Here is a 15,610-nt window from a genome sequence, read left to right as displayed (position 1 = left end):
TACCACTCTAGGCCATACCACTATTATTCTGTCATCTAGATGATTCCAACCATCTCTTAATGGGTCCTAGTTTTCTCCTCTTTCTCTGCATTTACATTTCCCACATGAGGATAAGATTGATTCTTCCAAAACTTAAGATATATTTTATTTCCCCCAATGCAGACACTCCTACTACCAACTCTTTCACCATGTTATATAGCAGTCCCCATCTAGGTAATCCCGAGTCCTAATACAATCTCAAAACACTATGTGATCTGATTCATTTCTATCCTCTGACCCCATTTTCACAACTCTTCCTCCCTCAAATATACCAATCACATCCTCCTTCAGGGACTCTGTACTTGCTCTCTCTCCTGCCTCAAATATTATTCTCCTAGATAATCATGTCTTCAGATTTCTTCTTAAATGTTGTTACCTCATAGAAAGTCTTCCTTAAACATCTTATATAAAATTCTGCATATACTTAATTATATTTCCCGGATGCATTTGCCACTCTTTGGTCCAATGGAATATTTATGTGTATGCTGTCTTTACCATTACAGTATATATTCCATGGGGGGAAGGCTCTGCCTCCTGATGAAGCTCTGATCCGAGAAGAGTAATAGCTATGTGATAGAAATTCAGCAATGATGTTTTGGATAGGTGAAAGGATATTTAGTTTGTAACTTTCAACACTATAAGCTAGTCTTGAAACAGAGAGTTGGCTTCAGAACAAGTCAACATTCTGTGTACAGTCTCTCAGAAGCACAAGAGGTTTTCTAATCAATAAACTTTCAATTTTGTAAAAGAAAAAAAAAACATTGGCCCTCTTTTCATATGAAAAATGCCTCTGTCCAATGCAACAGGACATGTGTGCATGCAGTAGAATTAATTCATCTGATTCAGATGGAAATGCAATTGAGTCTTTTAATATTTCAGAGGGTTTGTTTAGAAGCGGTAGCAGGGCACTAGCTAGTTGAAAGACAGTTTAGATTGGTTTAATCGGACTTAGTGTCACAATCAAACTACTGAAAGTATTGAATACACACACTTGTGGCTTAGTAAGCTTAGTGTGGGGTAATAATTCAAAATGTCACTCCCCTTTATATAGAGTGACATAAAGATAAAATAAGAAGATAAAAGTGATCATGTTTCTTTTAAGCTCATAAATCCCTCTTGGGAAGGGGGAGAAAGGTACATAAGAGGGAGAAGTGGTGAGGGAGAAAGGGAAGATACCAGCTTCTCTCATAATCTAGTTCAAGCCTATGTCATAGCTCACCTAAATGCCAAGGAACCTTCGTGCCTATTTAATCATACTGTTCCCTTGGTGAGAAGGTCCCATGCCAATTCTCTACCAATACTTTAGTTTTCTCTCTACTGCAGTCCTCTGGGCTTTACATCTGGCCTCCATCAGATATTTTTCTAGGCCCATTCTTTTCTTTGTAAATTATAATCAACAAATCTTATTAGATTTCCATAAATACGAATCTAGATTAGTTTAGATAAATTTCTACACAACATCTATGATGTCATTAAACCTACCTACCTCATCCTATTCGTGACACCTCAAGAAATTACTTGAAGCCTGTCCAGTCAACTCCTACAATTCCTTGAATGTAGTCTCGTGGATCCACACCTTGTTATACCATTTTGAATAACCATAATCTATATCCTATAAGATCAAAATCCTTGATGGAAAAGATACATCCCAACAGCATCTTAAACAGCAATGTGCACAGAATGAAAATGCCTCATAAGTGGAATTTAACTTCCAAATTTCAACAGGCTCAAAACATGGTCAGTATGTTATGACTAATATTTTTATATTATTTTAATAGCCTTTTTTGTTGTTCACCTCTTTTATTTTGGTAAATGTCCCATTTGAACTTTAAAATAATCCTATGAAACATTTGAGAATTAGACAAGTGTCCATTTACAGATGAAATTAATTGTAACCTGTGGGGCCTAAATGATACCCCCAGAATTTCACAATGAGTAATCAGCATCAGTCTACACTGAAGAGTTCTAGACCACTTTCCCGATAACAAGGCCTTGTTAGGTGCTACGGGTCTACTTGTAAGTGGGATGAACTGGTCCCTTCCTTTACAAAGCTTCTCTATAAGTCAGCCATTCACAACTGGGAGCAAATTCATCCCTGCGGACATTTGGAAATGTTCGGAGACACTTTGGATTTTCATAGCAGTGTGATCTGAACTTCCCACAACACACAGGAGAGGCCCTAAGACAGTGCACTGTCTTGACTTGATTATCTGTAGTATCTACATTGACCATACTTGAGATTTGGCTCCAAAATGAGAAACAGTGAAAGGTCCATAGGAAAGACCACTAATCATCCCCAGAGAGAAGTCTGAAGTACTAGGCTGAAATGTATGAACTTCATTCTATAGGTAAGATTGGTAAGCTTTAGCCAGTGTTCCAAATTCAGAATAATTTAAAGATGGGATTTTTGGAAGGTATGTGTGCCTATTTGGTGCTGCAATGGCAGAGAAAAGGAATTACCAGTGTAGGCCCTATAGCCTAAAACATTGATTCTTAACTTGTGGGTCACATATCCTGCATACCAGGTATTTACATTATGATTCACAGTGGTAGAAAAATTATAATTATGAAGTAACAATGAAATTGTTTTATGGCTGAGGGTTATCACAACATGAAGAATTGTGTTAATGGGTCTCATCATTAGGAAGGTTGAGAACCAATAGTCTTAAGTTTTCATCTGATGCTTAAGTTCAGATAAGCTGGGCATCCTAAAGGGAAGTAGCTAAGGGCACTAAGATGAATGACAGTGTAAAATGATTCATCCAAACGTCAGGCTACATAGCAGAAATGAGAAGCAACAAGAAGTGCTACTATATGCAATGCCTCTAGGCTTTGGTGGAGAGAGACCAAAGTGTAAGTCAATGGTGAGTTTAGCTGGTTCCTTGGTGAAATAGCATCCCTACAGACAAAAATAGACAAATCAGAAAAAGGAAAACATTGAACTTGTTTTTGCATACACTAAACTTAAGGCAAGAGTGGATCTTCAAAGACAAAAGACCCAGGGGAGTCACGTGGGATTGGAATGAAGGACATGTCTCCATGAATCATAGTTTGTTAAATTACCTGAAAGTTTGCTGGGTCAGAGGTCACATGTTTATGACATAGAAAGCATCAGTAAATACAGTCAGAGAGCATTGGGGCCATTACAATATTAGGTGCTGGAGATGAAGCCAACAGAGGTTGAAAAGATCTCTGACAGAAACATTTGACCTGTTAAATAAGATAGCTTTACAAAGGATTCCTGGTTACAGACACCAGATGTTGTCTGCCATGATATATTGCCATGGCTGATATTGGTATAGCAATAAATGATTTTAAATGTCAAGGCAAAGTTTCTTTCTAATCTACATATATACACAATTGCTCATTTCCACCCCTTAAGGTGAATGGTAGGTAATGTCTCTATTTGATCTTAGATAGCTGATACACTGTTGACTTTCCTTGCAGCCTTGATTGTCTTAACTTAGATATATAACATTATCCTCACTATGAAAGGGAAGCAAGTAGTGAATCTAGATGTTACTCTAAGACAGTTTCTTTTTTTATTTTTATTTTTTAAAAATTTTTATTGGACATTTTCTTTATTTACATTTCAAATATCCCCTTTCCTGGTCCTTCCCTGCCCCCCCCTGCTCCTGGAAACCCCCTATTCCATCCTCCCTCTCCCTGCTTCTATGAGGGTGTTCCTCTACCACCCACCCACTCCCACTTCCCTGTACTCAATTCCCCTACACTGGGGCATCTATCAAGCCTTCATAGGATCAAGGACCTCTCCTCCCAATGATGCCTGACAAGGCCATCTTCTGCTACATGTACAGCTGGAGCCATGTGTACTCCTTGGTTGATGACTTAGTCCCTGGGAGTTCTGGGGGTTCTAGTTGGTTGATATTTATTGTTCTTCCTATGAAGTTACAAACCCTTTCAACTCCTTCAGTCCTTTCTCTAACTTCTCATAAACATTTATCAAACCCAGACACTATTGTGGATGCCGAGAAGTATATTCTGAAAGGAGCTTGAAATGGCTATCTCCTGAGAGGCCCTACCAGAGCCTTACAAACACAGAGGCAGATGCTCATAGCCAACCATCAGACTGAGCACAGGGTCCCCAATAGAGGAGTTTCCTTTTTTTAAAGTTGACTTTAGCTGCTGCTGTAGATCTTAATATTTGGCTTTGGGACCATGCTTCAGCCTTACTGTGTGTGTAAGGATGCCTCAGAAGCATGACCAACAGAGTTGCAAAGGATCTCATTTTCAGGTGAATATTCTGATGTTGCCAGCAAGACATTTTTAACATTCTTTCTGAACAGGGGGCCACTAGCTTTCCATTTATCCTGGCCATGAAAAGTAGATAGCTCCAGCAAGTCTGTGAATACTATGTTCTGGAAATAAGGTCTCCACAAGTTTATAGAGTGACTGAAAACGTTTACTCCCCATTCCATGTCTTACTGCTTTGCTTGGAGATCTCAACGTTTAAGGGCATTCACGTGTGCCTTTGTCTGTAGAATGGGGAAGGCTGATGTTAGCATAGAGCTCCTCATGGGACTGGTCTATGCTTCTTACTCTCTATGCAAAGCCCAGGTTGGAAATTAATCATTACAAAATTGAGAAGCAGAGTTCCAATGCTAGGCTATAGTGGAAGACACAGAATCACCCAGTCCAAGTTCAATGTGTTCACTTGCAATGAAGTGATTAAGCCCTGAAGAGACCCTACCAGGCCCCTTTTCTCAGACTGAAAGTATTAATGGTGCAGGGTCACTAGATTTGTACCTTAATTGGACTTGAGTCAGACCAGGATAGGTTGAGGCAAGGTTGATGTGGATAATTGAATTTTAAAAGAGGAAATTAAGTAATAATAGGAAGGCTATTTCCTTTCCAAATCCTTTTCAGTTATTCTTGTTGCTTTAAGGAGAAGGAACCAACTGGTTTTTCATACGTCTATATTACTCCCTAAATGCCACTTTACAGAGAGAACAGACCACTCTTTCCTACTGTTTACTAAACCACGAATCTATTTTGTTTTTCATAACGTGCTTTTTTTTAATTATATAAATGTATGATACAGTGTTTCTAGTTTACAGCAGCGATGCAAAAGCTTCATTTTTCAAACATAAGAATGTTTAGGCAAGAATGTGAATCTGCTACAATATTAAATGCAAACATAGATGAGTCTTAAGCCATGCTCACAAGACTGGTCATGGCCATCAGTGTCATTGTCATTGTTATTAGTAAGAGGGTTTATTAATGTGACTATTCAGAAAAGAGCCATAGAAGCCTGCCTTGTGCGTCATCAGCCTCTAATTCATATATGTTTTAGTTATTACAACTCATAAATCATAGGCTGTTCTATTTGGCACTCACTCAAGAGAAGGCCATAAAAATAAAAAAAAAATAATAAAATAAAAAAAAGTAAAAAACACCATGGAGTAGAATAAGGGAAAGTAAAACAAATATTGTAAATTAAAAGGAGGAAAAAAGGAGAAATAAAGTACACAACCTTGTAGTCAGACAGGAACTGCCTTTAGGTCCACTATATATCCTTACCACTATAAACATCAATATAAAATAAGGTATGTATGAAAATGAAAAAAATGCCCTGAAAAATAATTATATAAAGAGGAAGCTACTTTGTTCTAATAATAGCTAATTTGATTTCAGGGCTATTTCATGAAGGCAATAGAAAGGAAATTTGTTGGTTTAAAATGAATATATATTGACCAATGGGCAAAATGTTTATGTTAAAATCATATTCCTACGATAAACCTCTTAAAATGTAGTTCATTATTTGATTTTAGTTATCATGGAATCAGCTTTAGAAGTGGGCTCAGTAGCTGCCAGTTCAAATGTCTCCAGATTGTCATCCTAAAAAAGAAAACATGGAGGCTGCTTCTTCAAATTCCTCCTCAAAAGCTTGGCATTTCTTTTATAACATTAGATCTTGGTGTATAATTTAACTGGTACAAATTCTGAGAGATAAGGATTAGTCATCAGAGCTTAACCAGCTAGTTATTAAGTAATTCCCCAAGATTCATAAATATATTTATGTAGGGTTAGTTTTTTAGGAATATGACAGGCAAGAATTCTTCTCAAAAGATGAACAAAATATTAATATGCACACGCTTGACCAGTTATTATGACACTGTCATTTGTGGGTTTGTTCCTGTTTACTGACGACAAACTATACTGATATAGATACATATAAACTGTGAGTGCACTCACACTCTAAGTGACAAAGTCCATAGGAATGGTTAATCATTGAGACTGAAACTTTTTTCCACTATGGAAATCTAATACAATAATCGTCAAGCCTTCTAGGCTTAGAGTGTGGATCCCTTGGGATATTCGGTGTAAGAGGGGCAGCAATGGCCTGTCTGGTCTTCAATTGCTCAAACCACAAATATTTATGGACCACCAATAGGTAGTATCTATTTTTCACAATGGATGAAAAGACTAATGCATGCTGTTCAACCTTTCAGGATCCACCCAGCTATATAAACCATGCTCAGAGGTATAGCAGAAGTCATGGGGAAATTAGATAAATGACACCACAGTGTATCTGAGAATTCAAGGAAACCCTAAGCAGGTAAAAGAAAGGAGCTGTGGCCCTGTCTACATTTGCTCATGAAAACCCAAGGTCTGCCAACAGCCCAAATCTATTTACTTCCTTTCTTCTCAATAAAGCTTACATTTCACTTACACTAAACCAATGAACAACAATCTTATACGAAAACATGTTAAAGAAAAACAATATTTGTTTCTGGACTAAGAGGTATTTTTAGTTAAAAAAAAAAAGTTTGATATCGAAGGATGCTCTGTAACAGGAGGATTTGGTAGTAAGGCAGGGAGATGGAAGGAACGATTGGGAGGTAGGATGGGCCTTAGCCTTCCTTTCTGGCCACCCAGTCACATGCAGTCAAACTGTGAGTCAGGGCAGATCTGGTTACCAAGCAGTTTGCAGCTCTGTTGCTTAGTAACTTAAGTCTGTGGACCATCCTTCCCAGCTGGCTCTTCGGGAACTAGGGAACCAAACCTTAATAGATTTCTGACTTGATCTTTCTCCTCAGACCGTAAGCTTTTTGTGCCCTTTTCTCTGAATCATTCAAAATAAAATTATTCTGATTGTCATTGTGTTTAAGCTGCTGCTATTTAAAAACCACTGTGAATCAGAAGGTCCCCCATTGATCCTGGAGTCCTTCTTCCTTCCAGCTACACACATTTGTTTTTTTGTTTGGGATTTTTTTTTCCTTCCAGAAATAAAGGATAACAACTTTCCTACAAACCACATATATAACAAAGTCAGATACCTTTATATTAACTCACTATCATCCTATCAAATCTTTACCTCTCCAATAGTCTCAGTATACATATAGGGAAAGGAAATAAATGTAAATGTAATTTGACAGTCTGAAGAGTGGTAATACTAGGAGAAGTAAATGGTGAAGAGGCAGGAAGACCTGGACTCAGCCTGTTTCCCCTGTGATTTCATTGGTGTATATAGCTGAATAAGTGTGGTTTTGTGATGTTTTCCTATGCCTTAGCATCTAATGTGAATGGACAAGCCATAGCAAGAGTGTGGGGGTCACAAAACTACTTTGACATGGATTTCTGGGACAGAACTCAGGGTACCATGCCTGTATATAGCCACTGGCCATGGGACTTGCTTTTAATATTTTAAAATATAGTTTGTTATCAATTTACAGATTTTAGTGGCTTGTTTGTTTGTTTTTCACCTTGTAAATATCAAGTATCTTTGTAGCAATAAGACTTTTGAATTAGGGAACCTATTACTCTAGAGGTTGAATGACTAAGGTCATCAAGTGGCCAGCAAGCCTGGAAATGTTTAGCTTCCACTATACGAAGTCAGCCATGGCTTGAAAAACATGAATTCCTTCCCAAAAGTAAAGCAGTTTGTAAAAACCCCAGCTCTTCTTTCCTGATGATAGATTTGCTTCTTCCTGAGGCAGCTACTATAGGAAAAAATGTGGATAGCTTTTTACGTAAGAAAAAAATCTACAAAGTGTCAACACTTTCATCTAGTCACCTGAAGTCACAGGAACTAGACTTTTTCTTTTATTTGCAAAGAATAAATTAAGAATAGTAAACCTATAATTTATGTTATTCAAACGATCTTTGAGGTTCAACTTTTTAAAAAGTTTCTTCTCATTCATTCAACGTTTCCTCTGTGTTTTCAAGACCATGCTTCTGTTGCGTAGCATATTCATCATGAGCCTCAACAGCTTCAACTGCTAAAAACAGGCTTCTCCATTAAGATAAACATCTATGGTCACAGGAAGTACACAGGAGTCATAAGAGCTGGCTCCATTGGTCCTTATTTTCTCTCTCAATAAATAATTGTCATCCTTTGATTTTTGTAATGTAGCAAATATTCTGGGTCACTTACTGTGTCCTACAAGAGAAGTGTCCTTCTGAAGTCTTCCGGTTTTAATGAACGCTAATAACATCTTTCATGTTCACTTCAAAAGCTAAAGACACTTTCAACTGAAAGACACTAACAAAACAGCAGGACCACAGGTGACTTCTGAGCTGTCTGCCACTTCAAACATGGTTGCATCAAACATGGCCAAAGTGCTTAATATGCTCCCTCCATGGTTTTTCCTAGACATCCCAGACTAGCATCACTCTTCACCTGAAGTCCTCACACAAGCTCCTACGTGCAAGGAGAGCAACAATCATGCTAGTCTCTCGATATGTTGGGGTGTGGGAGATGAAAGGTGGGGAGAAGAGAGCAGGAGCCGGAGAGCTAAGGTAGAAAAAGAAAGAGTCCACAGTCCTCAAAACCAGTCAGTAAGTAATAGCTTTCAAACCCTACTTATGTGTGTCTAGTCTCCACACTCTAAAAGGAAGGGCATTTCCTTTATAGCAGACAATTTCTTCCCTCTCTTGTGACTTGAATAGGATTCATAATATCTATCTCACTCTAGAAACAAGTTCAGTTACTGAACAAACGATGACCAAGAAGTAAGTAGTCACGTTTAATCATGAGTAATTATATACCTAATGAAGAAACTATATGAATAAATAAATATGGCTGTATCATCTATGCCTTAAAAAGCTTCAGTGTTTGACAAAAGCCTTTGAAAGAGGCATGTCAGTGAGTCAAATCCTAATGCTAATGTGCTTCATTACTTAAAGCTGTTTAAGTATTTCTTCCTTTGAACATGTTTTAATTAAAGGCACATGTGCATACATGGAACTTATAAAGGTAAGGCATTTGCTCTAATGTCACTGCTGTGCACTCTATAGCATCTCCTTTCACTTGGGGTGTGTGTGTGTGTGTGTGTGTGTGTGTGTGTGTGTGTGGTGTGTGGTATACAGAATACACCATCTAGTCCTCAACTGGGAAGGAAAATTTCCATCACATTATTTGTCTTAGAAAAACTTTATTTAGTTTTTCTCCATTTATACATTTAAGAAACAGCTTGAGAGCTACATATGCAGGGGATTCTGGATGTTGTCCTTAGCCCTGTGAGGTAGGGAGTCTGTATGCAAATACTGATGAAGTGATGACATTTAAAAACTCTGAGTGGTGGATATTTGGGTTTCTGCTTCATGCATATGAAAATGTTATAACGTAAAAGTGGGCATAATTAGTACTAAGCATCATCTTAACAGAATGAGAAATGAGCAGGACATGGTTGGGCAAGCCTTTAACCCTAGTACTCAAGGGAGTAGAATGAGAAAGACTGCGAGTTCTAGCCCAAACTGGGCTAGGCAATGAGTTCTAGGCAAGACTTGGTTACATAGTGTGATCCTGTCTCAAAAGAAGAAGAAAAAAAATTACAGAAATTGAAAAAGAAAGAGCACAGGTTTTGTAATTTAATCATGACTAACACTGACTTCTAACATCCTCAGTACAGAAATCAACAGTTCTTTTCCTTCAAGGGTCCTACTTGGGCCTAACCTAAGGAAAATGTGCTAAAACTGAGTGAGAAAAAAAACCAAAAATATGAAAACAATTTCCTGACTGGTTACTCAGAAATAAACTGACACTGGATGTTTAGTTCTTTATCGGGGATTCCACAGATGTGGCATTCCTGATGACATCATAGGAAACTCCCTACTAAGATGACATCAGAATCCTAGGAACAGTCATGGAGCAGAATATATTATATAATAAGTTCAATCTGTAAAACAGTAGTGGCAAGCACGGATGTGTGAAAGTTGTAGCCCTCACACACAGGCAGTCCAGGAAATTGCCACTGATGCTTTGAGATATGATTATTACCAGCAGCCGTTGAGAGAGTGGGAAAAGTAAACTGTGCTACAGAAATCTGAAGAGGGCAAGATTACTCTTGGTTAAGAGGTTTCTCTGAGAGCAAAGACTTGAGAGATGTGTGAAAGGGGGTGGGACAGAGAGGGGCATCCATCCTCAGCAATACTTCTCTTCTTTGTCTCCTCTCCCATAGTTTAAAAAAATAAATTACTCTTACTCCTTTAAAAAATAAATTATTTTCACTCACTAAATCTTCAGACAAATTTAATTCAATCTATTGACAAACAAGTGACAAGTTAACAATCTAGAAATATAAACATCATTCTAAATGTTCATGTAGACCAAAGCTGTGAGTAGGATTTAGTACATGAAAATAAAAATAATAGTAGTGATGCTTACTAAGCATCTACCCCCATGAAATACACTCTGATTTACACATAATTATCCTAGAGAAAACCAGAACTCTAGGTGCTATACCTGAGAAATTGGGGAAAAGAGAGATTGAAGTATATGCTAACCAGGTTGTCGAAAACTAACTGCAAGGATGCTTTAGCAGTCTGGTTTCTAACAGCTGAGCTGCTGTCTGTTTAAGTCTCACAGTGCCCGGGCATTGACTCAACTGTGTAAGCTGCACTTTAAATGGACCAGGAAAAGCAAATCAAGTTTCAGAATGAAGATGTGCTTGGTAAACACAGGAAACAGATGAAAATGGAGTGCTTAGGGAACTAAAGAGGAGTCCTTTAAAAAGGTACAAGTGGATTAAAATGTTGATCAGTGGCTCTACCTATGAGATGTTTATTGAGAATTCACCATTGGCCAGTCATGACATGAAGTATGGATGTTCTAAAATGAGTAGAACAGAACCCTGGCTCTTTGGTGGGTTAATTGAAGGCTCTTGTGTAGAATATGTAAAGTAAAAAAGAAAAAAGAAAGAAAAAAAACCCAGACAACAAACATTGAGGCTGAAGGCATCCTACACTGGTGGTTGACAGGTATAAGGAAGGGCTACTGTTGGAGATTGGTTCTAATGTTTTGATTCAGTCAGGACTCTATGTGTCCAAATACTAACTGGGTCCTTGTTCCCAATTGGTTTTTGGTTGATCAGTAAAGATGTCAGTGGCCAATGACTGGGCAAAGGGAGACAGTGTGGGGCCCTTAGAGTTGGGCAGGCTGGGATGCAGAGAGAGAGGAGGATCAGCAGGAAGCTATGGGAGATGGATGGATATTGGAGCTGCAGGAAATAGAAACAAGCATCAGTGTGAAATTTCAAGTAAGTGGCCTTTGGCCATGTCCCCATTGGGCCTGAGGTAGCAGGGTGAGGTTTAGGAGTACCCAGCCTTAAGGTTTAGCTCAAGCATTTTAAAATTAACTGGTGTGTGTGTGTGTGTGTGTGTGTGTGTGTGTGTGTGTGTGTGTTTCCATTCATGAATCCAAAGATTCTCTGAGTGTGTGGTTGGAAGCTCAAGACCCACCCAGGAACATAAAGCAGTGTAGACCAAACTCACCACTAAAGGCTACTTCTGGTCAAGGTCTTTTCACTCAACAAACCAACCAAACAAAAGTATTGTTTTGATATGATCCTTACTTCAGTGGTTTACAAAAACCAAAATTTAGTACTCTCAGAATTTCAACTATGGTATAGGGAGTGATCCAGGTCATCATTAACATATTATAACCATAGCTGTTCATAACCACCACATTTATCTGACCTTGTTCTGGGAGCAGAGCTGAGACACCTGTCCCAGCCTCTTTTGAAATTAGATGTGGGTGCAGAGCTGAGTTCTAGGGCAAACAAGCCTCTGTGATCTGTGTGCTTCTGGACTTGCATTGTAAGCACTCACCCCTGCCATCCTTCATGTTCTTTATCCTTATTCAGCACTGGCTGAATTCTGTTTTGAAAAAGAGAACCACAAGATGGTAGGACCCCATGTCCCTTAAGCACTTTAAAGCAAGCTGGCCTTTACAGAATCAAAAAAGCTGAAGGAAGTAAATGCTACACACTGAGTCAATGAATTGAGACTGGGAGGAGGTTTTATAGAGCAACAAGCTCTACAACAGAAACAGATGCCTTCCAATGGTATTTTTTTTCCAACTACAATGTAAATTACTTAGAACCAAGAAATAACTCTTGCTCAACTTCATAACCATTACACATAAGATATAAACATCCAAACTAAGTGCATACTATTTATACATGCATTAAGTGGACAGGATACCACCAGTCGGGGCCAACATTCTGAGGCAGGACCATACAAAGCATTAGGAAGTAGGAGGTCTGAGTACAGTTAGATACCAATTGCATTTGTATGTGCATGCAGTACACTCTGAGTTGTACCTTTAAAGTGCTATAGAGTATGCTTAAACAACTTGTGCTCATAAATAAAATTATGAATGAATAGTTGAAAAGAAATTCTGCCTTGTGCTTAGTGCAAATCCTGGAGCTCAGATGGCATGGTTGTCGGAAGACACCTGTGGCATGTATGAAAGCCTTGGGCTCACTGAAACAAAATGAAACATTGAGATGCTATTTCCAACTCCCTCCAGGATGCTTTCAGTTCCTGAGGGAAACTCTTTCCTCCTAAGTTAATTAAGGATCAATAGCATGTATATCTTTCCCATTTCCCTGGCTTTTCAAATGCCACCTGATCTGGCTGAGAGCGGATAGGCCAGCAAGCAATGCTAGTAGAAACCATGTGCTTGGAGTTTTTCCAAACAGCACCAGAAAAGGAAGCACAGTGGATTTCAGAAGAAAGCCTGTTTTCATGGGATTTCCTGCCTTCCTTATACCCAACATGTCCAAAGAGCTCAAATAACCTTCAGATGAACTCTAGGCTGCTTCACACAGTCTGAGATCAAGTGCTGAGTGAGGCCTACCCTGTCAGCAACACAGACAATCTTAGGGAATAGAATTCTAAAGCAGACAGAGGATACCCAAAGGCTGGTCCTGTTTCTATGTGACCTTTAACTAGCTTTCCTGCCTGGCCCTTAGTGCCCTGTCTTGAGCTAACCCCTTCCTTCCCAGCATCGTACAGTGTTTTTGTCCTGCCTCTCTCTCATCCGTGGCTTGTTGTTGACAAATTGTCCAATGACATTTTCCTCAGAGGAACTCATCGTTTTCCAGATACAAAAAGTTAACACTGAAAAATCCGGCATTTGCCTTATCCCTTATATGACTACTATGTGCCATGGAACTGAGTCTTTGCCATCTAATTAAACATCTAGAAGACAATAGAGTCCCTTACTCAGTCAGATGTTTAGCTATTTAAAATTAACCCTCTGGGGTTGGACGTATGTCTTTGTGCTGTCACTGACTCTCATGTGTTATATTAGTGTATCACTGAGTACAAGCATGCCACTCAGGTCTGGATTCCCTTCACTTCTGACTGCATTCTTCCTTGTGTCTTCTTTCTGTTTGCTTTGTTTTTTCAACTCAGATACACTAGGCAAGAAAACTCTGTAGAAATAATAAGAGTGAGTTCCCCATCTCACACTCTCCCTTTCTCTTGTTATGTAAAATATACCATACTTTACATTCATTTTTATCAAAATGTAGACATAGTGTATATACAATGCCAAGCAGCGGCTAAAGTTAACTAGCCCTGTACCGCAGACCTCAGAACAGGGACCTGCACATACAAGACTTCAAACTGCCTATTCTTAGGCAGAAACTCCACAGAAGCCACTCAATGGCTCCCGTTCAATATTTGATATTTTCAAGAGCAGGAAAATATTGAAAGTCCTCCAGAAAAGAAAAAAAAAAAAAACATGGAAGCAAGTGCATAAAATAACCTCACCCATTATAAAGACGATAAAATATTCGTAAAGAAAATATAAACGTAAAACATTCAAAGCATTCAAATTCCCAAAACAAGACCAGAGTACCAGGGGGTGCCTGCCACTTCCTTCAGACTTCCTAATCCCTTTCCAAGTCCCTGAAAAGGCACGATGAAAATTATGAACACAATAAAGCTGGAGGTAGTTTGGCGGGGGGGGGGGGCGCGGGGGGAGGCTCATCTGTACACACTACTCTGTGAGCATCCCTGTTTGCATGGGTATCACTCCGGAGACAGCTAAGTCTGAGGACCCTTCCCTCTGTACTAGTCCTCTCTGGTAAGCCAGTTAGAAGAACCTGGCAGGGATATTAGCATAAGAAATCAAAGAAACTGCCACTACTTAGGTATGGGAGCAAACCTACATTCCTTTTGGACATCTGGAATCCAATTTTCTTGTAGGAACTTGCAATAGAGACTAAGCTCTTAGAACCACCCACCTCAACCACTCCTATTACCTATCTCTAAGATTCCTGCTCTGACTTAGGCATTGGTGGGACATACTATGGAGGTAGATTACTTCCGATAAATCACAGGAGTGGAATGATGATCTTCCTCCCCACCCCCAAAGCTGCAGGAGGAGCAAAATATCACTGAACCGGTATGGCTAACATTTCAGGGATCGGTGCAGACCTTACCATGTATGTGCCACTGTGAAGCGGCGCTGCTTGGGGATGTTGCTACTTAGAAGCATCCTGCGCAGGAGCCTGGGGGAATTCCTGGGAGAAATCACCGGGGATAGCTTGGGAGAAACGGATTTCCTCGCTGTCTTTGACTTTTCGTGCTGCAACAGGTTTTCCCGCAGGGATTTCACGAGATCCTCATTGAGCCATGGGTTTGGAACATGCGGATTATCCACTTCAGGGACTGTAAGGGTGTCCGGGCTTGTCGTCTGCTGAGCCATTTTCCTGGTCAACTTTGTACAGTTGGCCACAATCCAGGGCAACGTGGTTGCCTGGCCTGTTTCCAGTGAGTCCCTTGATCCGGAGTCTGAGGAATGTCCAGGGAAACAGGTCGGATCCAGCTGCTGTTAGTTCATTCCGCCCCTGCCTCAGTCTCTCGGTGCAGGCTGCTGGGTGTAGACCAGGCGAGCACACTCCCCCGCCGAAGCCTGCTCAACGTCACCCTCCTCCCCCAGCCCCAGCCAAAGATCACTTGACGAGCTCGGGAGGCACGGGAACATGGAGGGAAGCCACCGTGCTAGCTAGGCTTTTGTCAGCCTGCAGAGCAGCCTGTTAAACTGTTGGAACTAATGCGGCGCAGCTGCTCCAGTGACTTCTGCTTATGTACATAAAAAGTCCTGGGGGGAGGGCTTAACCATCAGATGCCTGCTACTCTTCTGTTTGGCCAGCCATTTGCTTATTCCTGAATGTAAAGGAAAGAAAAACTTGGAACTTGACCTTCCTCTCAGGGAGGCAGGGGCTATTTATCTCCCTATGATCTACATTCATAAAAGAAAATTGCTTTCTCTCTCTCTCTCTCTCTCTCTCTCTCTCTCTCTCTCTCTCTC

General features: G+C 39.8%; 1 protein-coding gene across 5 annotated transcripts in view; it reads right to left on the bottom strand.

Annotated features, from left to right (window-relative positions):
• Pde4d (phosphodiesterase 4D) overlaps positions 1-15,610 on the bottom strand; it is a 1,511,116-nt gene that overhangs the window by 676,223 nt on the left and 819,283 nt on the right. The window contains exon 1 of one of the 5 annotated variants that reach the window (XM_031359972.1): positions 14,739-15,379. The exons of the other annotated variants lie outside the window; for them this stretch is intronic. Within the exon in view, the coding sequence (XP_031215832.1) occupies positions 14,739-15,004 (266 nt within the window). The 5' untranslated portion in view covers positions 15,005-15,379. Of the gene's footprint in view, positions 1-14,738; positions 15,380-15,610 lie in introns of those variants that run through there. 5 annotated transcript variants of the gene reach the window in all.

Source organism: Mastomys coucha, unplaced genomic scaffold (assembly GCF_008632895.1).
Source record: "Mastomys coucha isolate ucsf_1 unplaced genomic scaffold, UCSF_Mcou_1 pScaffold8, whole genome shotgun sequence".
Lineage (NCBI taxonomy): Eukaryota > Metazoa > Chordata > Mammalia > Rodentia > Muridae > Mastomys > Mastomys coucha.
The sequence above is the reverse complement of the archived record's forward strand: the minus strand, read 5'-3'. Positions and strand labels throughout refer to the sequence as shown.